Here is a 25,065-nt window from a genome sequence, read left to right on the forward strand (position 1 = left end):
TGGAAAACAAGATAAGGAGAGGTAGCCATAAGGGCTTGTATCTCTGAGACCCTCCTGGCGGAGGTGAGGGGCACTAGCAGAACTGTTTTAAGGTGCATAGCTTCAGGGAAGCTGAGTAAGCTGGTTTAAAAGGAGATAAAGTTAGTTTTTCTAGTACAAACTTTAAGTCCCAAGGAGGGGGAATGAGTCTCCTGCGGGGTCTGATGTGGAGAACTCCTTTCAGAAAAATCTTTACTTCTAGTCTGGATGCCAGAGGAGGTGAAATGGGCAGACAGGTAGAAATGGCAGACAAGTGGACTTTGACTGAAGAGTAAGTTAGTCCTGAGTGGAGTAGCTCACACAAATAGGATAAGACCACAGGTATAGGAATAATAAGTGGGTCCTGCTTTTTCCTTTGACAGCACCTGGAGAATCTGTGCCACTTTGATGTATAGTTTCTCCTGGTACTAGGTTTTCTGGCCTCCTGCAGAACATTGAGTATGTCCTCTGAATATAGGTGTCTGTAAGGGATTAGAACCCTATCAACCATAAGGTCAATTTCAGGTTGTTCACCTGTGGGTGGAGTAGGGATCCATTGTCCTGTGTGAGCAGGTCTAGTCGGTGGGGTAACCTGTGGTGATTGCCCTTGGCTAGTAAGTGTAGGAGGGGAAATCAGTGGTGTCTTGGCCAAAACGGGGTCACCAGTAGGATTTTGGGGTTGTCCTTCTGAATTTTCAGAAGGACTTTCTGAATTAGTGTGAAAGGAGAGAAGGCATAAAGGTGCATTCCCTCCCAAGAAAAGGAGAATGCGTCCACTTTCCAAGCTTGTGGATGCAGATCCCTTGTGCAGACGTTGGGCATCTGTTTGTTCTGGGGGGAGGCAAAGAGATCTGCTTGTGGAATACCCCACCTGTGTATCAGGTTCAGGAAAACCTCTCTCTCAAACATCCATTTGTGAGAGGCATCTGAGGTTCTGCTGAGTTTGCCATAACATTACCTGTTGAGGTGATGTACACTGCTATCAGGTGGACCTGGAGAGAAGATGCTAAGTTCCAAACCTGGATGGCCAGGCTGCATAGGGGGTAGGACCTTGTCCCCCCCCCCCCCAGCTTGTTGATGTGCCACAGGACAGTCATATTGTCTGTGATTACTTTCAGGGTTCCTGGCAGGAGAGCAGATTGGAAGGTTAGAAGAGCTAGTAATAATGCCCTCATTTCTTTAATGTTGATGTGGTCCTTTTGTCTTAGAGTGGACCATTTGCCTTGTACTGAGAATTGTTTCTGGTTTGTTAGGAGCACTGCACCCCACCCCAGGTCTGACATATCTGTGGAGAGCTGTTGTTGGGGGACTGGAACCTGTAGGTGGGTTCCTAGGTTGAGTTGCAGTGCTGACACCCACCACTATTTTTCCTTTTTTAGGCACAGAAGTAGGGAAAGGGGCGAGTCCATGGTTTGAGAGTGTTGGCTCCATAGGCTTTCTAAGACCCACTGGATTTTGCCCATGTGGAGTCTTGCCAGAGGTAACATGGGCATCAGATATGCCATGTGGCCTAACATTCTCAGGAATTCCCGAGCTGTTAAGAAGGAGTGGGTTGAGGATCTGTGTAAAGTATAGACAAAGGTCATTGATCCTTTGGTCTGGGATGAAGGCTTTCATGCTGTCTGCTCTGATCCTGCACCCCAAGAAAACTAAGTCCTGAGCGAGGGTCAGGTAAGATTTTTCTAGATTTAGGGAGAACCCTAGTTGAGTTAGGGTGGAAGACACCTGTTGTAGGTGAAGCAGAAGAACTTGGTAGTCCTGATGAAGGATGAGCAGGTCATCTAGGTATGGGTATATCTGTATACCTTGAGTCCTGCAGTGGTCAATGAAGGGGGCTAGGCACTTTGTGAACACTCGAGGGGCAGTGGAGATACAAAAGGGCAAGGTGGAGAATTGGAAATAGCAGGAGCCTATAGCAAAGTGGATGTATTTTCTGTAATTGGGATGGATAGGAATGTGGAGATAGGCATCCTTCAAATCCAGGGCTACCATGAATGCTTGTGGGGGCTATGAGTGGTAAGAGAAGGGGTCCTAGCAGGGGAGTAATCATTTTGAAGCTGGGAACTTTGAGGAAGAGGTTTAGAAAAGATAAATCTAGCACTGGCCTCCAAAGGCCATCATTCCTTGGTACAAGAAACATTCTAGAGTAGAAGCCTGTGTTTCTTTGTTGGGCGGGTACCTGTTGTATGGCACCCTGAGATAGGAGTTGCTGAATGATGGTTGTAAATAGGTGGGTTTGATTTTTTTGGAGGTTGTGGAATACCTTGGAAAGGTGGAAGCATCCACCAAGTCATGAAATATCCTCTCTGAATAATAGAGAGGACCCATTGCTCTGCTGTGATTATCTGCCAGGAGGTTAGGGAGAGGGTGAGATAAAGGAATAAGGGTGTGTTTGGGTATAAAGGAGGTGAGTCACAGTGGAGGTGGTCTGGATTGGTCAGACTGACTCCGAAAGGATGTAGTGGAGGAGCTGGTGTGAAACCTGGGAGTAGAATTCTTTCTGGGTTGTCTGCATCCCTTTGATTGAGGAGCTGTGTGAAAGGCATGTCTTCTAACAAAGGAGGGCTTCTGTGGGTAGTTTCTATGGGATCTGGGTAGCGGGGATACCAGAAGGTGTTTGAGATTTTGTAGTTCCTTTCCCTTTTCTTGAAGGGGTTTGAGGAGCTCAGCAGAAGCCTGTCCAAAAAGGGCCTTATTGTCCAAGGGTGCATCAAGTAACTTTGTCTGTACATCCATGGGGAGAGGTTGAAGCCTTACCCAGGAATATCGCCTTAGAATTGATACTGATGCAGCTGATTTAGATGAACTCAACATTGCTTAATGGAGTGCCTCCTCACTTGGAATGCTGTCAGCAGAGAAGAGCTTGCTGCGCTGGGCTGAGTGAAACTGGGAGAATCCTGCACTGGGCTGGAGGGCTTCTGGAGAGCTTCTTGGGTAAGGGGGGGGCTAAAAACTGGGCATTAAATTTTTGTCTGGTGGTGGTGGGCTGGTGGAGGTGAGTCAGAGAAAAAAAAGCAAAAGAGAAGAGGTGTGTGTGTGTAGTGTGTGCTGTCTATCTATCTGTCTATCTGTCTATCTATCATCTATCTATCTCTATCTATCTATTATAGGACTTCATAAAGTTTTTGAAATAAAGTATCATAAGTTCATAATCATATGTTCACCAGTTTCTGACAACAAAAAAAAAAAAAAAAACTTTTTTTTTTTTGAAGGGGGACCCCACTGCCCCCTGGTGCCCCCTGAGCCCCAGATTCCTTGCAAAATATTTATTTATATACCAATTCACAGTAAGGAAAAGGGTAAATTTCCCTTTGAAGCACTTCTATATAAATTGAAGCACAGTGGGAATTTAAATCACCCTTTCCATTGTAATGCAATCTTGAGTTTTGGTATATATACATGCAGGGGTGGAGAGTCCAGAGGGCATCCCACAAAAAAAATTTTTTTTTTTTTTTTTTTTTTCTTTTTTTGGAAATTAGATCTCAACCATATGAGTTTTGAGTTTCCGAAAACTTGATAAAGCCATATAAACCCTAAATATCTACATCTAATGTGCATGTGTATATATATATATATATATATATATATATATATATATATATATATATATATAAAACCAGCCTATGAACCTATGAACCTATACACACACACATACTATATATATATATATATATATATATATATATATATATATATATATATATATATATATGTTTATATAGATCTACTGAATTAAATCGAAAGATGACAATGCTAATGTTGACATGCTACTATCCATGTGCTGACAACAACCTCTGCACATGGAATATTTAAAGAAAAAAAAAACGCAAACATCATTTTTTGCATGGAAGCAAACCTACTGCACCTCCCATGTGGGGGGAGGATGTGCCCACCACATCCCCTGCTAATTATATAGACCAACTCTTCCTTAAGCAATCACCTTCAGAAGTTAAAAAGTAAAGCTAAAACACTAGGATTATGGGAAATACAACACAACAGAATCACAAGACCATTTATGCCTAGCCAATACCCTCCCTCACATTGTACCACCACCCCCTTCTCAAGAAGGGAAAAGTCCTGGGGTAAATTTATGGGTACATATCCAATCATCCAGGTTTAATATACAGGATGCTTGGATGTCACAGTCTGGCTTGCAGGGGCTAATCTGTTCCACAGGTAGTGATTGTCTTGGGTAGTAAATTTATCTCTCTGGTGTGTTTTATAGGTTTCGGCCGTTTCAAATGTTAAAGGACTAAAAACTAGAATAATAAGTCTTTAAAAATATCACATACATGCATCTTGAAATGTTATTCACCAACTATAGATCAGAAGTCTGTACATGTAAATCACTGTACAATAAGGCCAGCTTGCAAGATACGATATCTGACCTGCAGACTTTCAACTGTAAAAAGTTATACATTTGTAACTAAACTGAAGAGTAATAAGTTATTTATATGCAATCAGTTCCACAGTTAAAAGGTTAAGATAAAAAGGATTAAATTAATAGACCTAAAACAATATTCTTAAAACTAATTTTTTAAATGAAAAGTCAAATGCTGTAAGCTTACTGTAAGTCAAAAATTAAATGTTTAAAACCTATAATTCTGACTAAATTCACAATCAAGTTTACAAGATGCTAGGGTATGAACTGCAACTGAGCAGCTGTAAACAGGAGTAGATCATCATAAAGCCAACAAATCTGAAACAGAAGGCGATTTCACAGTACAATGCATTTATTTACCTTAATGAAACAAAGTTACTTCACAAGAATTGTTACAAACTGTTGTGACTTTCATCTTGGGCAGCAGGTGGCACTATTCCTTGTGTGGGATTAGCTCACACTTGTTCTGATGAAGTGCTGTTTTTTTTCTAAGCTAGCTATCACTCTCACTGCTACTGCTGATGTGTGTGTGTGAGTGAAAAGTGAAGTCTCATGTTTTGCAACTTACTGTCTCCTGTGCCAGTACTGAATAGTGGTAAAGACTGTGTGATACTTAGTAATTTGTACCGACTGGCAAGGAAACCATAAATGAACTCAGTGGTAAAGATGTCTGCACCTTAGATGAGCATGTTAGGCCACATTCAGAAGGTGAATATTACAAACATGGTTTCAATAGACTTGTATGCAGAGAGATTACACTTTTTTTTAAAGCAAACAAGGTAATGGAAGCTGACCAGAAACATGCAATACTTTTATGTGTTGCTGGCAGTTAAACATCTGAAATTGTGAGGTCACTTGCCTGTTGAGTTAAACTGCATGAGGAAACAGTTAAATAATTATTTTGCACTTCCCCCGTCAGAGGCAGTACAGTGTTCCTAAATTAACAGACACAATCAAGAGCTAAAAAAGGGTATTGTAGTTTTTATTACAGAGATTAGGAGGTTGTCACAGTTTTGGCAATGGCTTAGAATTTCTTCTGAAGGACAGACTTGGGTGTGAAGTTAGGGATGAAGTTCTACAAAGGCAAATCTTGGCCAAGACAAATTTGATTTTTGCTGTAGCTCCGGAGAAAGCACTAGTATAAGACGCTGTGTCCTTTCATTCACTCAAAACAAATTCAGAAGTTGGCCATTAGACAGCATTCATCAGATGCCAATCAACCATGGAACAAAGCTATAAGTGTGAAACCACACTCTGTGCATTTAGGCAATACAGATTCAGTCGAAGGGAGCTGTAACAGCTGCAGAGGGAACACAGGCAGGCCAGATGTCATTTCAGAGAAGCAGTTTGTTATAAATGCAAATGCTGGGTGTCGCCAGGGCAGATAGTCAGAAAGTGTACAAGATGAAGGGGAGTTTATTTAGTTTACCAGGATAGTACACTGACCACAACAGACCATTTTCAGGCACAACCTGGGTAAAGAAATTCTCAAAAAATAAAACAGAACTAATTCGGAAACACACAGTAATCACAGAAGGAACAAAGTCCGATAGACTGTTGAAAACAACTAGCAAATATTATCAGCTGTGGAGAAAAACAAATGTTGATTAATTTTAGTAGTAAATATGGAAGGTAAGTAGCAGGTAAGGACAGAGGATAGAAGTAGAACTGATGTAGGTGAGGGAGGAGTTAGGTGATGTCCAGTGGAAAAGGATTTGCAAGCAGATTTTTGGTGGAGGTGTGTTTTGAGTTGTGTTATGAAAATGGGGAAAGAGATCTCTTTTAGGTATGGGAGGAGGCCCTGCCAGAGTTTGGGTGCAAGAATGGAGAAAGAGTGGTCATTACAGTGCGATTTGGTTTGGAGGGACTGAAGTAAAGACATCAATTGGGAGAAATTGTGGAAGTTATAGGGGTGATTTTATTATGGAGTTTGGCAGTAACAGGCAGGAAAGCATCTGGTTGAAGTAGTTTGAAAAGCAGAGACCCTAGGAAAAGCTTGACTCTGTAGGAGGCTGGTAGCCATCTGGCTTTGGTGAGGTTGGTGCATTGGTGTTCCTGAGGACAAAGTGGTCCAGGAAGTCAGTGCATCCCTGGAGGTTCATGAGAGTGAACCTAATGCAAGGGTTTATTCATTGAAATTCATAAACAGTGTGGGAACTGTTGCAGACAGATTTAAGCAATACAGCAATGTGAGTTTGCATGGAGTTCCATGCAAGATGGAGTGGATTCAGGACATGTAAGTGTTTCACTAACTTCAGAGTAGCTGTATCATATATTGTGGCAGTGAATGCCCCCACCTCCTGTACTATACTATGTTCAGCTTGTGTACTATGACAAGCAAAATGGTTACATGTTGGGTCTATTTTCTGTCAAGGTCCATTATAAGAAGAATTATGGCATGGCAAACTGTGGATTATTGTTACTGAAGGTCAGAAGTCTAGTTTACTTGGGGTATGGGGGTGAATGGCTTGAACTTTATGGGTAGTACACAGTCTTACTACACACTACTGCTGTCTGTTCCTGGCAAAGTCTGCAATGTGTTTTAGCAGGTCTCATTCAAGTTCAAAGGAGTATCTGTTTTATTTTCATTGCACTCTAATGCATGTACTCTTACACCTGAAACTGAGAATACCTGAAACTGACCCCTGTTGTTTATGGCTTCTATCCAAAAATAGCAGTGCAGGTAAACCACGCATTAATTTCATTGACACACAGCAAACCAAATGTGAAAGTGAGTCTATGTACTGGTTAAAGGTGTACAATAAACACAGTGTTACAGGAGGATTCATATAAAATTCCTGCTGGCTCGATTCCATCCTCACTGAACCAAGCACTATTACTTTTGGAGATTTCAACTATCCATAAAGTGGAACACATTCTACTGCAAATAAATAAATATACACATTCTACTGCAAATAATATACATGACATTTCTTAAATTTCATTAATGCAAACTTTCCAGATAATACACTCCCCTGCTACAGCACAAATCTGCTGGATATGGTCCTCAAACATATAACCCCATTATGCCCTACACCAATAGTTACCCTAGGGTACTTCCTTCTGAAAATGAGGCACTGCATTAACAACCCACTTGTGAATCTGTTCAACCTCAGCCTCTCAAATGGATTCAAACTGGAGGCATGCAAAACATCTGTGATCTGCCCCCTCCGCAAAGGTGGCCTCACTACTGATCATGGCAGGTACAGACCAATAAACCCTATCATCCTTTCCTGTAGGACACTAGAATGCATCATTATGCAACTCGCAAACAAAAATATGTTCATCTTATAATCCCTCAACATAAATCTGTGTTGATTTGTGAAAGGAAGATCCTACCTGCTTAAACTAGCAGACACCTTTAACAAAGGCACTGAGGCATTATATGATGGCAAATCTGTACACAAAGCTTACCTTGACCTGGCTAAGGCCTTTTATACCAATCCACATGTGGCCATTGCACTAATCAAAGTAAATGCAAAACCTTATGTAACCCACTAAATAGCAAACTGGTTCACAGACAGAACCAAACCAATTAGGATTGGGGAGCAACTGTCCTTTAAAAGGGTCTAGTGAGGCCCTTCAATGTTCTTTACTAACACCACTATTGTTTAGTATTTACCTGTCTGATTCCAAAGCAGATGTCACGGGTCTTTCAGATCTTATTAGAGAGATGCATACATAAGACCAGTGATACCAGGGCCATAAGCTAAAGCTAAATGCTAAAAGCTATTGCACCATTTCACTTGGAAAAATATGAACACCCATGCACTTATTATAAAAATGACATCCTACACAAGACTGACATAGTTATTAGGGACCTTAAAACATTTTGTTAATAATAAACTCTTCTTCAACCACCATTACTTACTGTTCTTAGAAGAATCATTCTATCTAGACCAGTTGACTATCAAAGCTATATCATCTAGAGCCACGAATGTCATCATTCCTCTCTACCCCTCCCTTACCAGGCCCGTTATATAATGCTTCTTTCAGAGTTTACCTGTCTAAACAAATGATCTGATATGAAACAAATTCAAGGTTTCATCACTAAGTAAACCAAAGGCCTGAGTCCCATGGGCCACAAAGAACTTGTACTGAGCTTTCTAGTAAATAGCTTTATTTCGCTAACAGTCTTTGTGATGTCTGCCCAGTTTGTGGGGGCTGAACGTAAAAGGATGAATTCAACTGCCCCCTACAATGTCCCTCCTCGGACCATGAGATATCGTCAGTCGAGGATTTCTCACTTTAATGCAAGCCGTTCTCAGAACTGTTAATAAACTTGGACGACAATCTATTTTGTAATATTATTTTAAATTATACTGGTGATTTTAAGGATTACAATTACAAAATTACAGTAGGCATTATTTCATGAGTGAGCATGCTGAACTCTTCAGTAAAGGGCTTACGTTTGTCCCCCGACATCACAAAGATTATCAGCAAAATAAAGCTATTTAATAGAAAGTTCAATTTAGCCTTGTAATTTCACAATTCCTGTGTTGATCGTGATTTTCTCAACAATGGAATCAGAGTGCCTAGCATATTTAATCCTGACTTACACTTTACCCTGAACACTTTTGAAAAAGAGAGTTGGATGTTAGAAACTTGTTGACCAAACCTGCTTGGAATAGTTATAAAAATCTTACACGTTGTCAGCAAAACCTTTTATCTGAATTGAAATCATTATCCATGCTGAGAATCATGCAGCCTGACAAAGGGGGCGGGCTCATAGTTACAGTCAAGATGGAGTATGACCAGCGCCCGTTTCAAATACTACATGAGGACACCTATGTTGAGGTGTCTATTAATGAAATCAATATTTCATATAGGAAAATTGATTACTTTCTTGAGGACAAGTTAACACAAGGACAGAGCTTGCCCACAGAATTTAAATTTCTTCATGTTGACTTTCCTAAATTAACAATGATATTTGGAATACCCAAGATTCATAAAAATTTAAGTAATCCACCTCTAAGACCAGCTGTGGACACTGGTAACTCTAAAACTTGTTTCATGGCCAGCTTTATAGATCAAGAACTCAAGGACAAGGTGGCCAGTATTCCCTACTTATGTTGTGACTCTTGGTATTTTTTAACTAAGGTTAACCAACTTGAAGCATTTACAGAGGGCATGTTTATTACCATCAATGTAAAATATCTGTTCATTTGTATTTTGCACCAAATCGGTTTAGATTAGTTTATGGAATTTTTCACTGGCTGTTTATCGGGCAAGTTAAAATAAATACCTTAAACCAGCTCATGGAAATGGTTCTGACCAATACTTTCATCTTTTTTGAAGGTCAATATTTCAAGCAAATGAAGGGTATAGCCATGGGAGCAGCTTGTGGGCCACTCTTTGCCAACATTATTATGACAGTATGGGAATATTGGTATCTGTTCAAACAGCCCTTACTTTGATTACATTAAAATGTGCTCATGATTCCTGGATGATATCTTTATAGCATGGACTGGTCCACAGGAAGCTATTGAACTATTTATGGATTTCATCAAAGGGTCTACTTCCTTTCTGAAGTTCGCTTTCACAGCAGACAGTCTCTGTCTTGCATATCTGGATGTGTTGCTATCCACGGACCTAGAACGTAAGTGTTTAAATGCTAAACTCTTTAGGAAGAACACATATTCAAATAAAATTTTGCATTACACCAGTAGTCAGTCTTACCATGTTAAATATGGTGTAGTTAAGGGATAATTGGTGAGAGTGGCTAGGATGGTCACTAAATTTGATGATTTCCTCGAGAAATGTTGGCTTTTGAAACAAATGTTTTTTAAACAGGGTTTATCCTGAGTCATTGATCAATACCTCAAGTAATGAAGTCATCCATAAGAGAGAAACTGGTCAATACGTTCCCTTACTGGACCTTCCTTTTTTGTTCAGCCCTCCACCCAATTTAGTTTAGAATGTGTATGAGAATGAGCCACTGGCATCTGTGCTCCAACAAGTGATAAAGATCCAGATATATCTCACTCATTTATCACTACGTTTAGTTCGATAGTGCTTCTATTGTTACCATCATTGTTAAGAACTGGCAATTGATTGCCACTGATAAACACATTTGTGAAAAAGTTTGTGCCCTCCCTAAAATTATATATAAATAGGGCATGAGTCTTAAAGACGTATTTGACAATGTCTGGAAAAGCAAAAAAATCAAACGGCAGGATGGCTGTGACTGTAAATATACATTGTGTTGTGATGGTTTACAAGTTTGGAACAAGAACATTAAAATATCCATCAGGTTTACATCATACGAGTGGGGTTGTACACATCACCTTATGACACTTATGCTCTGCATGTTATATTGGGAAAACTGAATGTAAAATAAAGCAATGAATATCTGAACAAATTTACGATATCCATAAGGCAAGATCTACTAATGCGTTATACAAACGTATTTCAACTTTCAAAGGGTATGGGTTTAAGTTTGCAGTATAGGAACAAGTCACCCCTACTCCCTGGGGAGACCATGGAATATTTTATTAGAACAACGTGAACTCTGGTGGAAATATTTCTCAATTCTACTGTGCCACCAAGCTTAAATGATGTTATTTCAATATCATGCCTTCCGAAAATGAAGGCTTATGAAATGTGACCTTTATTCAGCAATTGTAATGGTCTAATAAAGTTTTTTAGCTCAAAATATTTTCAACTTTATGTAATCCTCATTTATTTTAACTAGTTACTGGTAATAATACTGTTTGACCACAATTTTTACAGTACAATAGGAAGGTGTTTGCTGCTGGCTGTTCGCACAGTTGGTTAGTAATGTGAAAGTGCTGTATTCCTGTTCGCACAGTTGGTTAGTAATGTGAAAGTGCTGTATTCCTGTTCGCACAGTTGGTTAGTAATGTGAAAGTGCTGTATTCCTTTAAGTGGTTCCATCAGTTACAAATGATCTTTCAGTATTTAGGTTATCACATGATTATTTTTGTATCTGGACAAAAGCACTTCTGTTTACTCATTTTATTCAACTTATTGTATTTAGTACATAAACTATAAACTAGTAGATCTAGTATGATAACTAGGTTTGAAGTAAACTAGTAGACATAGTATGATAACTAAGTTTGAAGTAAACTAGTAGATATAGTATGATAACTAGGTTTGAAGTAAACTAGTAGATATAGTATGATAACTAGGTTTGAAGTAAAATAGTAAAATATGGTCTACATGTACTACAGTAAGGCCACTGAGTAGGACTCACACATGATGCTGAGAAGAAATGGAGACCTTAGTGATAAACTCAGAAATGAGGAACTGGACAGGTGGACAGTTGAAAAGTGGAAACAGATGGTCATTGTGAACAATGATGTAAGGAATTAGGAAAGTAACTGATGGAGTACTGCAGGGGTCTGACCTGGATTATGTACATATGTGCCTCCATATAGCTGCCTCTGTCTTCACACAGAGGAGGTTGAAATGGGTACAGCAGTGGAGAAGAGAGAGGGAAAATCTATGGACAAATTTACAAAGGCTGAACATGTAGGCAGGAAGGAGGCAGTTGAGGTTTAATGAAACAAAATACTGCACTTAAGCCATGACAACCCTGATGGGAAGTATCCAGTCACAATGGAACTAAAGGCAGTAACAGGAAAAGGATCTGAGAGTGTGGAAAGCATCCAGACTGAGCCATCCGGATTACAGCGAGAGGGAAGGGCAGCAACAAATAGAACGCTGGGGTGTATCCTCAGAGCGGCAGATTCTATAAGAAAAGAGGTCATGTTTGGATTCTACAGGACCCTCATTGTACCTCATATTGAGTACTGCATGCAGTTTGGAAGACTGTACAAAGAAAGGGACATCGGAAGTCACCCGAAATATCCTCATGCTGAGCACCAACTACTTTCTTGATCTACAAAAACATTTTGGGTGGTAGGGTAGAAAATCACAGAGGCATTCAAAGATGGCATGGGATGTGGGAGAGGTAGAGTTTAAGGACAGATTAAACAGGATTACTGTGTGTGCATGCCTTCGTTGAAGGTTGTACGTTAGGGCTGGCAACTAAGTACGTAAAAAGCTACTGCCAATCATTAGCGGACCGGAGTTCTGCTGTGGCGACCCCTAACCGGGATAAGCCGAAAGACACAACAACAACAACAACAACTGTTTCCTTCTGTAACTAAAACCGTAGTTTCTATAACGCATTTAAACATGTCGAACTAACGGCATTCGATCTCACTTTATATGACTTCTGACATAGACGTTGTAATGTTTTGCTGCTCTCCCCTGCAGTACCACTAGAGTCTAACTCACAACACTGATGAGGCCAGAAATACACACAGTGCTCTACAAGGGGTCTTTTTAGCTGTGCGTCTTGTTTTCTACTGGACATATTTACATGAAACATTGCAATATTCAGTCTTCCTTGCTGCTTTTTGACACTCTTTGCTTACCATTAGCTGACACGATCATCTCATGTTCCTTTCCGCTTCAGTTATTGGTACTCCCTCCTCCAACTCTGCACCCTTTCTTTGTCCTTCTATTTCTAGATACAATGTTTTGCACTGAGCTTCATCAGACATTTTTCAAACCATTCTTCCAGTCTTTCCAGTTTTTCATCTTCTGTTTCCTAAACCTCCTTTTTTATCTACCCATATCAAATTATTATACAAGGTAACTGGATTACAGCCTATTCTTAAATTACTGCAGTCTTGTATCTGACCTGTGGTGGTTAGATCCTGGACCCACCTTAGTGTTATATGGTCACCTGGTTGGTATATGGTCACCTTTTGAGTCTGAATCTTTCTACTGCTAGATTTAAAAATAGCCTCCTGAAGTGCCAGCATTCCTGCCTGCAATATTATTACACTGTCTGAGTACAGGAAATACAAACATGCATTGTGCAACAATCTTTAAGTACGCAGTGTTGTGTGACAAACAATTTCAGAATACAAGGATGTAGACTCTTTTTAGTGTTTGACTTTGCACCATTAGGTTATTTAACCTGACATTTTACGTGAACCCTCTTTAATGTACAGTAATATTCTCCAACAGGGCTGAATCCATCTGTTTTATCACTGTGCTCTGGTCTGTACCCACCCTGTTGCTGCTGACATCACAAAGGCAGAGACCACAAGCAAAGCTGTGGTTCCTGTTTGCAACATCTCTTTTTTTGCTCTGGTCTTACAAGATAAAAAGAAGTTTCTTCCTTTTTAAAATGGCACAGAGGATGTTGGTTTCTGTACAGCAGTCTTGTTTTTGCAAAACTGATCATTTTTAAAAAACGTCATACTGTTTATTAGCAGTAGCAGTTTCAGTGTGACATTAAGAGGTTATGTGCCTGATACATGCAGTTGGCATATTTTTAAATTATGAGACAAGATGTATTGTGATTTGTAGATTTACAGTGGCTTAAGGGTAACAAGCACACCATCTGATCACTGAAAATGCTGTAACAGAGGGGCTATTATGTCATGACAGAGAGACAAAATAACTATGGGTGATGTTACAATAAACAGTTTAATCCACAAACACAAGTGCAGAGCTATCATTACCAGAGTAAGTGATATTGCGGTATCACCAAAACGTCACTAACAGTATATGGCACCTGCATGTGAGCTTCTGTGAACAGTATGCACTATGACATCACAGTACAAACAGGATCACATGCTGACTGTCACAAAACCTGGAGGATGGCTTCACTGGGCTACTTAACAACTATGTTACAATGTAGCAAAGTACCAGTGAGAATGATAAACAATGGCAAAATGTTACATTCAAAGTGCACAGCACTCTTACGTGATACAAGCTTTCACCACTGTGAAACACATACTCACCATGCAATTTAAGTAAAAGGCTAAACAATGTCAGAGTTTCCTTAGAAGTCACTGTTTTTCTGTCTCTCTCTCTTTCTCCTACTCTGTCATTCTGCCTTCTGTTTGAAAACACTCTATCAACTTTCGCTATTCTGCTTTCTCTGCAGCTATACTCCTGTCTCCGTCTTTCTTTGCCTTATTCCAACTAACTTCATTAACTAAACTAGATTAGGCAGACATTAAGCTTAAATACCATGCCAATGATGAAACCAGCATTTTACAGTTTTTACCAGCAAATGTGTGCTAAGGCTGAAGCCAGCGCACTTTCACTTCATCATTTACGATCTGGGAATTTCTTAGTTTCTTGTTAGCTTCAGAAAATGATTTTAGTGTGTGAATGTAATTTGGTAATGACAGAGAATTACCTTTGCTATTACTTCACTTTCCAGTATTTTAATGTTGACTTAAGCTTCTTTGAATGTTTCAGTTTGCTTTCTATGATTTATTTTCCTAAAATATGTTTGATAACACTGAAGTTATTTAGGTTGCCTTACTCAACTTTTAAGAAAAGCAGTTCACATGTGCTGGTTGCTTTGCCACTTCTGTGCCATATTCAAGTGGGACTAAATTTCATTCTTCAAACTCTTAGCATTTAACAGAATTGAATTGTCTGCCATCTCTTGTGTTCTCCACTTAGCTCCTCTTTGCATCTATGCACAGACAAGACCAAGATATCTGTGCTTTGCATATTAGTATGTGATACACCTCAGTAAGCTCTGTTCTACTGTAAGGTAGCACTCTCACAGTCAAGTGTATAAGGTAGCACTCTCACAGTCAAGTGTATAAGGTAGCACTCTCACAGTCAAGTGTATAAGGTAGCACTCTCACAGTCGTGAAATGCCCACCTTCTCAAACTCACAAGTTTCAACTAACAAACGGATGTATGGCTAATTCAGCCAGCTAAGCTGTACTTAACATCTTGCTTAATGTTTGGTTCTGTTTTAGGTATTTACTTCCTCCAGAGAGCGAGAGAGAGAGAGAGAGAGAGAGAGAGAGAGAGAGAAAGGCAGAGTGGAGAGAGTGAAAAGTTAGCATGTAGGATAAAGAAAGATCCTAACTAATATTGTTTACAAAATACCCAATTTTAATTGATTGCATAAAATAAAAAACACAGAACTGAGACATAGACATAAACTTCAAATAGCAGCTTTAACTGATTACTTCACTGTGAATGATTATAATCCCTCATGTACAGTACGACAAACAAAATGTTATCTGTTTCAGTCTTCATTAATAAAAGAATCTATTTCAGTTACATAAACATGAACTAAGAGTTTAAATACAACACATAGTTTTCATGTAAAGACATTTGAGCTCCCTGGATTTAAAGTTAGTCTAGATGTTTTGCAGTATAAAGGAAAGAAACTGTCACTCATCATTACAGCAGTGCATTGCACTAGAAATGGGTATGAATCTCAAAGCCACCACTGGCAAGCCCTGTGTCTTCATATTTCAGTAAAGCTTTACTGTATACACACACTCACACACACACACACACACACACACACACACACACACACACACACACACACACACACACACACACACACTTAAAACTCAAATAAACTGATAGCAAATTCAATGGCATTTGAAAGGACTGACTGATCCAAGTAACAGTAAAAAATAACCAGGTATAAAGTGTACATTTTAGATCTAATATTGTCTCTTAAGACTAGGAAAGTAACAAGAAAGATACGCTCTATAAAAATAGACCTTTATTTTTTTTTTTTTGAGGATGGGGGCTAGAAGGCAGACAGTGAAAATAACCACCTGATATGCACTCAGAGTGGCAGCAAAGATTGAAATATGCAATTAGAGAATACTCTTCAGCTAAATAAATATACACAAATATAAATAAATATAAATAAATATAAATAAATATATGCTGTTTTCTTTATATTCCATAACAGGAGTTTGTCTAAGGAATGGAATGTTATGAGAATGGTGATTCATCTGTCAGTCCCAGTTTGGTCTTGTTCAAAGTATTAAAAATATTTTATATAACTGGCAGCTGGCCAGGAACAATTAGCCCTTGAGCATCCCATTAAATGTTTGTTTGCTTTCCAGCCCCATCAAGTCATACCAGCAGCAATCTGCTTGTACTGGGCTTATTTAGGACACAATTACAGAGCGGGAACGTCTCAGAAAATAAAAGGCATTATTTATACAACTCATTTCTCAGTAAAAAGCACCAAATAGAACATACAATGAGATGAAACTTGCATTTACATTAGCATAGCTTTGTAGTTTACACATACTACTGTCAAGGACCTGTAGTTTTGACAGTAACGTTAAAACATTTTATAGAACATGACGTCATAATGGAACTGTTGTAGCAGAGGCAATGTGACTGCAGGAGATCTCTGAAATTCCCAGTTTAAGTTGAATCTGGGGATCTTGACTCTCAGCAGAAGCACGACAACCTGATGAACTAGTAGAGGCCAGCAGCAAGGGCTACCAACAGCTAGGCACACGACAGCAGAGGCACAGGGCAGCAACGGCTACCAACAGCTAGGCACAGGGCAGCAAGGGCTACCAACAGCTAGGCACAGGACAGCAGAGGCCAGCAGCGAGGGCTACCAACACCTAGGCACAGGGCAGCAGAGGCCAGCAGCAAGGGCTACCAACAGTTAGGCACAGGGCAGCAGAGGCCAGCAGCAAAGGCTACCAACAGCTAGGCACAGGGCAGCAGAGGCCAGCAGCAAGGGCTACCAACAGCTAGGCACAGGGCAGCAAGGGCTACCAACAGCTAGGCACAAGGCTACCAACACCTAGGCACAGGCACATGAATGAAATAGTAGAATAAACAAAGGAACATTGTATAACGGATGACTCATTTGCTATGAAACTTAAACAACAAAACGGTGTGACTTACCAGGAACAGCTGCAGCAACAACACCAACAGAAGCAGCAGGCGTTGGGACGGTTGTTGCCTGCTGGTTGCACTGTAGTCGGGGAGGTCTCATGTCTTGACATCGGAGTCTGTCTCTCTGTCGACTCAGGTCCTGTGTACTGAAACAGAAAATAAAAAGGCAATATTACAATGCTTCTGTTTAACAGATGGAACTGCTGTGTTGTGTAATACTGACATTTTCATTTAGGCATTTAGTTCAACAAACTGATCTAAAACCTACGATGAAAATACACTTTAAAATAAATGGTATAAGCATGGAAAATTGTGAATTCTATGAGTATAGGGTGTTACAGATTCCTGGTTCTTGGAAGACTCAGTTTGATAGATGCCCTTTTATATATACCCATCAAATACAGTTGACAGTATCAGATACGCAACAACTTCTTAATAGAAATCTGAAACTTTTACTCTAGTATGACCAAAACTATATTAAAAGCCCAGTGTTATGCATCTGAAATTTGAACCTATAATCAGAGAACTGTTCACATAGTGTATCAATCCAATGTCCACACATTACACCTTAGAGGTGCAGAGCATACCTGTCAACTGTAAAGATTTTTGCAGAATGTCCAGATTTTTGCCTCTTATTTTTGGTCCATTTTTCATAAAATTGTGTTTTTCTGGCAAATTAGTGGCAAATCATTAAAGATTGAAGTTAGAAAATAATGACCGACATTTGAGTTTCAGACTTCATACCCTTCAGAAAATTTTTGCTAATGCAAAACCTGTTATTCTATCAACTTTCTAAGTTTGTAAGAGCAATATTTAAAAATTGTCCCTATTTTTGGGCCTTTGTCCCACTTTTATTTATGGCTTTGTCCAGACTTCTTGATCCAAGATGTTGAGAGGTATGGTGCAGAGATAATTTCATTTCTACATACAACAAGAGGGTGTGCAATTTAGTAAACTTCCTGGTTAGAATATGAACCATGTATGTGCATAAATGACATGCCCTTGTGTCTGAAATTCCCACAATTACATGTATACTTTGCTTGGACAAATCAGGATTGAATCCAAACTCCCTTCCAGTGCAGTATACTCATATGCCAACTCAAAGCTCTACCATATGAAAGGAAAAGCCAATGTATTCCTTATACAAGCCTTTACAAAATGTATTTATTTATTTATTTGTTTGGGAAAGTCCAACTGGGTAATACCTGTTTCAGCAGAGGCCCGGGGAGAAAAGCTCTATTTGCTTACATTGCATTACACTAAGTTCCAGTTAAACACAGAGCAGTTGCATTTCTATTTACATTTATACACAGACAGTAGCTAGATTTCCACATTTTAACATTTTACAGAGGTGGAAGTTACTAAACAGAAAGCCCACATGCAGTTCAGTGTACATGCAGCAGTTATGTATAGAGATTGTTCTGTCACTTCACTGAGAGGTTGAGAGTATTGTGTTTATGAAGAGTATTTGTAGAGTATCGTATGGTGAACACAAAGTGATGAGCACGTGAGGACCAGGATCTGTTAAGATGTTGTTTAAGCAGTGGTTTAAAACACTTCATTATCAGGATGGTACCAGGTACTGGAGTTCAAACCTGACCTCGTTTCACTGTCTGTATGGCATTTTCATGTTCTCCCTTTGTGTGTATGTGTGATCTCCTGGGAATTTAACTTCTTCTCCTGACCGACTTCTCTAAACTGCCCATATAAATACTATATTTATTCCTGCACCTGAGGCATGGACCATGGTTGAAAATGGTCAGAGAGATGAGTTCACTTATCGGTTTAAAAAATAAATAAGTTGCTACTTACACATGCTGTAAATATACATAGATTTTGTGTGGGCCTCCTGAAATGCATGAGCTTCACATATACATATTCAAGTGGACTGGCATGAATCCCATTCATACAAGTGCATAAATGCTCTACACAGATGTGTTTGAATAAAATCAGTTTTTATGCAAATAACATAATAAACTTAAAAAAAAAATTTGCAGGCTGGCAAGCTCACCTGCATCCATACCCACCTTACTTATACATTATCACTAAGAGGTTGCTCCAAACTGGAGAAAGTACAGTTTTGTACACTTATCATAAATGTAAATGTTCGAGTGTATGCACTGTTGCAGTCATCACACTTGGGTTATCCTGCCAGGGGTAGCCCTCAGTCGGCCTGAATATCAGAGGCTTAGTATTTCTACGTCAGTTGGTGTCGCTCCAGGACTGATGTCAGGTCATCAGTGGTATAAAAAGAGGCAGCCAATGCCATTACATCAGTTTTTCTTGCCCCAGCTGTCAGGAGCCCCCCAAATAGGGAGCTAGGTTATGGTGGAAGAACACCACCAGTAGAAACTAAATACCAAAAATTCCCTGTAAGGAGAGAGGAAGAGAGAGAGAGAGACAAGGGGGATGGAGGGTGGGAAACCAGGACTACAACAGTGAATACACTTGAACATCTACATTTATGGTAAGTGTACACAACTGTACTATGTTCTTCATGTTTCACTGCTGCAGTCATCACACTTGGGTTGATTCTGAAAGCTGAAGAAAAGGGTGGAGGCAGTCAAGAAGACTGGGGGCTGGCTAGGATGCCCTGCAAGACTGCAGTGGCAAAGCCTGTCCTGGATTTGGAGAAAATAGGAAGGTGGTAATGCTTGCTAAAGGTATGGACAGAAGTCCATGTTGCAGCCTCCAGGATGTCCCAGGTGGCGACCCCTCTGAGAAAAGCAGCAGAGGTGGAGGTTGCTCTGGTGGAATGCATCCTGACCCCCTTTGGGGGCAGTTTCCCATGCTGTTTGTAGCAGAAATGGATGCAGTGTGCTATCCATTTGGAGATTGTTTGGATATGGCCTTGCCCTCTGCCCTTGCTGCAAAGCTGACTAACAATTGGTCAATTTTTATAAAAGATTTAGTGCTATCCAGATAGAATCTGAGCTGTCTGTGCACATCTAGAGAGTGCAGAATCCCTTCCCCCTTGTTTTGTGGGTTAGGGAAAAAGGGGGGCAAATGAATGGATTAGCTAAGAGCCACACTGGACACCACTTTAGGCATGAAGGATGGGTTAGTCCTGAGGGAGACCCTGTCAGCATGGAAAATGATGAAGGGCTCTGCACCCATGAGAGCTTGTAGCTCTGAAACTCTTCTTGAAGTGATGGCCAGAAGCAAGGCTGCTTTCCAAGAGAGGAATTTTAACTCTGCTGGAGCTGCAGGCTCAAAGGGGGTTAGTGTCAGCTTTTCCAACACAAAGTTAAGGTCCCAAAGCTGGGATAGGAGCTCTTCTGGGTGGCCTTATGTTGTCAGCCCCTCTTAGGAACTGTTTGATGAGAGGGTGTGAGAAGAGAGGTGGCTCTGTGTTGTAATGAGCAGAGATGGCAGAGGCATGAATTTTAACAGAAGACAAGGATAGACCCCTGTGTAGTAGGTCTGCTAGGTAATCCAGGATGAGAGGTAAGGAGGTCTGTGCTGTTTTGACTCCCTTAGCCTGGATCCAGGTGGAAAACCTTTTCCACTTGTCAGCATAGGATTTTCTAGTGCTGGGGCTTCCGGCCTCACGTATAACATCCTGGACTTGTTTGCTTAGGCTGGCAGCTGGAGGACAGGTCAGGGAATAAGCCAGGCTGCCAGGTTCACGGTCTGCAATTGTGGATGCATGAATTTTCCATTCTTCTGGGTCAGGAGTGTTGGGATCTGAGGTAGGTACCATGGTGGCAGGGGTGACAGGCTGCACAGCAGTGGGTACAGGGCTGGTGTGGCCAGTCTGGGGCAATCAAGATTGCCCTTGGTTTTTCCTCTCTTATTTTGAGTAGTACCCTGGAAATGGGTGGTAGAGGGGGAAATGGATAGATTGAGAGGTTTACCCATTGGAAGGATAGAGCATCTACTTTCCAGGCCTTGCTGTAAGGTTCCCTGGTGCAAAATTTGATGAGCTGATGATTGGAGTGGGAGGCAAAGTGGTCCACCTTCAGGGTGCCTCACTTCTGGGTTATAAGGATGAAGGTTTTGTGGTCTAGCTGCCACTTGTGTGGGTCTAGCAGGTTTCTGCTTAAGTTGTCTGCCAGAGAGTTTAGGGAGCCTGGCAGGAATTGTGCTAACAGGTGTATATGCATGGCTGAGGCTGTGTGCCAAAGGGTCATGGCAAGCCTGCAGAGAGGGTAAGAGTGAGTTCCTCCCTGCTTGTTGATATACCACATCACTGTGGTGTTGTCCGTTTTGATCACGAGAGGCTCTGGGGAGAGTAGGGGTCTGAAAGCTGTCAGGACGTGCTAAACAGCTAGCATCTCTTTTTGGTTGATGTGCAGATGTATTTGATTTGGGCTCCAATGGCCCTCAATGCACTTGCCATCCAGGTGTGCACCCCAGGCATAGTTTGATGTGTCTGTGGTGAGGGTCTGGGTGGTGTAGGGTTGTGAGAAGGGTAGTCCCTTTGTTGTGGTTGCATGCTGCTGCCCACCAAAGAAAGTCTTTCCTTAGACAGGCTATCATAGTTATGACTGTTTCCAAGTCTTGAGAGTGTTGACACCAAAGGCTTTTTAGGTACCATTGTAGTTTCCTCATATGCAGCCTGGCATATGGAATGAGTAGAATGCAGGAGACCATGAACCCTAGAGCTCGCAGGATTTTCCTTGCAGATAACTGGGATCTGCTGGCTAGTTGAGAGAAGTAGCCTGTCAGGTAGGCTTGTTTTCTGGAGTAAGGAATGCCACCTGGGATGCTGTGTCCAGGCTTGCTACCAGGAATACAATTTTTTCTGTGGGGACTAGTTTTGACTTCTTTTCATTGATAGTATACCCCAGGGAGGTCAGTAGGTCCTTTACAAAGGTCAGGTGCTGTAACAGCCTTTCCTGAATGTCTGCCTGAATCAGGCAGTCGTCTAAGTAGGAGTAAATTTGAATATTTCTTTGTCTGCAAAAAGCAATGGCTGGAGCAAGGCATTTTGTGAAAACTCTGGGAGCAGTGGATAAGCCAAAAAGAAGCGCAGAGAACTGAAATACATGGATCCTGCCCTGAAATGTAGATATTTCCTGCATGATTCCCTGATTGGGATGTGAAGGTAGGCCTCTTTTAGGTCTAGGGTGGCTAACCAAGCATCCTTGGAAAGCATAGGAAGAAGCTGCAGGAGGGTGAGCATTTTGAATTTTGGTATCACCAGAAAGGTGTTTAGAATGGATAGATCAAATATAGGTTACCAGGTGCCCTCTTTTCTGGGTACCAGGAAGAGTCTGGAGTAGAAACCTTGGCCTAATTGGTCTGCAGGTACATGCTGTATTGCCCGCATAGAGAGCAGGGAATGGACTTGCTTATTGGCCTCTGCCCACTGGTTAGGAGGAAGATCTGGGAACCCTTTTGGGGTTGGCAGAGTGTGGAAATAAAATTTGTATCCCTGGGACAGTATGCTGAGAACCCATCGGTTGTTGGTAATAGAGGCCCATTTGTTTGCATGGAAAGAGAGTTTTCCTCCTAGGGGCACAAGCAGCTGGGCAGAGATAAGGGGTGGTGGTGTAAAGTCATTGTGAGTTTTTACCATAAGGGAGTGGCTTAGCACTCCCTGTCTTTGAAGAGGAGGAACTCCACTGCTTAGATCTCTGCATTCCCTGGGACTGCTGTCTGGGGGGGTCTGCTTCCCCTGGGTCTTGGCTGAGCTGGCCTTGAGGGGGCTGGAAAAGACCGGTGCTTTGAGAGGCAATGCCTACTGAGCCTCGGAGGCTGGACCTGTAAGACATCTTTAACTGTCTGCATAGATTTAGCTTTTTCTTCCATCTTTTTTAAGACCTCTTCTGCTTTGGTGCCAAACAAATTGTCTTTATTCAAAGATGTGTCCAATAGTTTTGATTTGACATGGTCTGGCAAGGTCTGTTCCTTAAGCCAAGCATGCCTTCTAAGGACAGAACCAGTGACTGCTGCCCTGCAAGATGTTTCTAGGGCGTCAAAGCCACATTGCGAAGTGTGCTAAGTAACTTGGCTTGCAGAATGCATAAGCTCTTGTAATTCTTTATTTTTTACACAAACAGGAAAGAAAGATATTTTTTGTTTGAGGAGTTCCATGGTATGCTGCTGATATTTCAGCATGTGGTATTGACAACGTAGTGCTCTAATAGCAAGAGTTGCAGAGGTGTATACTTTTTTACCCCATCTGTCTAAAGCCCGGGAATCCCTGTCTGAGGGGCTGGGATTCTTAGCTGAGGTTGCTTTAATTCCTTTAGGTCCTTGGGAGATGACCTCTGGGCCAGCAGTAGGATTTTTGAAAAGGAATTTGTGAGAGTCAGGGACTCTGTAGTACCTGTCAGGTTTCCTGGGAGCAGGAAGAAGGGTGTCAGGAGTCAAACTGGATGCCATAAAAACATCAAACACAACATCCAGGACTGGAGGAATGGCCAAAGGTCTGTGCTGTGGTAAATCTTTGAATTCCCTGAGTCTCTTTTTTGACTGAGGATTGTCCTGACATTCCCATTGGAAATGCTGCCTTAAAGTATGTAGGGTTTCACCAAATGAAAAATCCTTGGGAGGAGAGGCAGAAGGAATGGATTCCTCTGCATCAGAATCCTCATAAGCAGAAAGGGGTTGCATGTCTTCATATTCAGAAACTTCAGTAATCAGACTCCGGTTCAGATAAAACTACTGGGGACAAGTCTCTTTTTCTTTTGGAAGGGGTAACCTGGCTTCCCCTAGTAAGCATAATAAGGTCTTTCACCATTTTAAGCATTTGAGATTGAGGCATGGAAGCAGGTCCCTGAGCTTGGGTTGTCATTTTTTAGGCATAGTTCGTACCCTGGGCCTTAGAAACTCGGTAGTTTTAGAAAGAACTGAAGATGTGAAAGAAGTTGTCGGTTTGTGTCGAGTATCGGTAATGTGAAGCCGGTGCCTGCTCAGCAGCTCTGGACCCATCCAAGGTAGAGACATCCGCAGGATCCTTAGTCGAACAAGAGTCTCATGGCATACTAGACTCCAAATGGGTCTCAGTAGCGGCCTGCAAATCCACAGAAGCGGGCATCAGGGGCTGCAAAAGTGCCTCACTGAGGACCGGAGACCTGACAACTTGCTTAACGGAAGCATCATTGGCAGTTTTGGACCTGTGCGGTCTGTCTCTGTCTTTATCCTTAAGTTTTTTTCAGAAGATCGGTAGTTGGATGGCTTACCAAAGCCATATCGGAATATGAGGATTGAGAGCGAACATATTTAGGTACAATAAGGGCCCAATGACATATAGTTCTGGTGTTGAACAAAGCACAAAAGTGACAGTGAGGAAATTTGTGGTCTGGGCCTAAACAGGTGATGCAGTAAGAATGGAAGTCTCGGTGTGGTATTTGCAGTCTACAGGCGAGACAATTAACTTTTTCTGTCATCGGGTAGAGCAAGAAAAAAGGATCCTCAATGGGGTACTTAGCTTTAGAAAACTTCAACTTCAATTTGAAAATGAAAACTCAGGTAGCAGCTGACCAGAACTTGTGTGAACTGCTTCTGCTTCAGGCTCCTTGGCAAGAAAGACTGATGTAATTACGTCGGCTGCCTGTTTCTATACCACTGATGACCTGATGTCAGTCCTGGAGTGACAGCAACTGACACAGAAATACTAAGCCTCTGGTATTTGGGCCTGCTGAGGGCTACCCCTGGCAGGATAACCCAAGTGTGATGACTGCAACAGTGAAGCACGAAGAACATTGAGTGATTGCTCATAAAAGGTAAAATGAAATAAAATAAAAAAGATGGTCACTCTTTCTTCAGTACACTGTGATCTCAGAGTTCACAAAAATGCTTATGTTTCAAGCCAAAATATTTTGTTACGTTAGGAAGACTGTAATAACATTATGAAAAAAACACATCTTGAGCAAACAAGCCTGAAAAACAATGAGCAATTTAGCCTTGACCCTGTCTGTGTTCTGGGTTTTGCAGTTGAACTGAATATTATGTGGTAACCTTACTCTGTAATTACATGTTAGGTTCATAGACTCATTAGCCTAAGGTTACATTCCTATGGT

The 25,065-nt window shown here is 41.1% G+C and overlaps 1 protein-coding gene across 5 annotated transcripts in view; it reads right to left on the bottom strand.

Annotated features, from left to right (window-relative positions):
• RGS19 (regulator of G protein signaling 19) overlaps positions 1–25,065 on the bottom strand; it is an 895,116-nt gene that overhangs the window by 178,542 nt on the left and 691,509 nt on the right. For all 5 annotated transcript variants that reach the window (XM_044090386.1, XM_044090383.1, XM_044090382.1 and 2 more), the window contains exon 2: positions 17,102–17,238. In XM_044090386.1, coding sequence (XP_043946321.1) covers positions 17,102–17,238 — 137 coding nt within the window. The remainder of the gene's footprint in view (positions 1–17,101; positions 17,239–25,065) is intronic.

The sequence above is a fragment of the Protopterus annectens genome, chromosome 12.part0 (genome assembly GCF_019279795.1).
Source record: "Protopterus annectens isolate FY-2018-M chromosome 12.part0, PAN1.0, whole genome shotgun sequence".
NCBI lineage: Eukaryota > Metazoa > Chordata > Ceratodontiformes > Protopteridae > Protopterus > Protopterus annectens.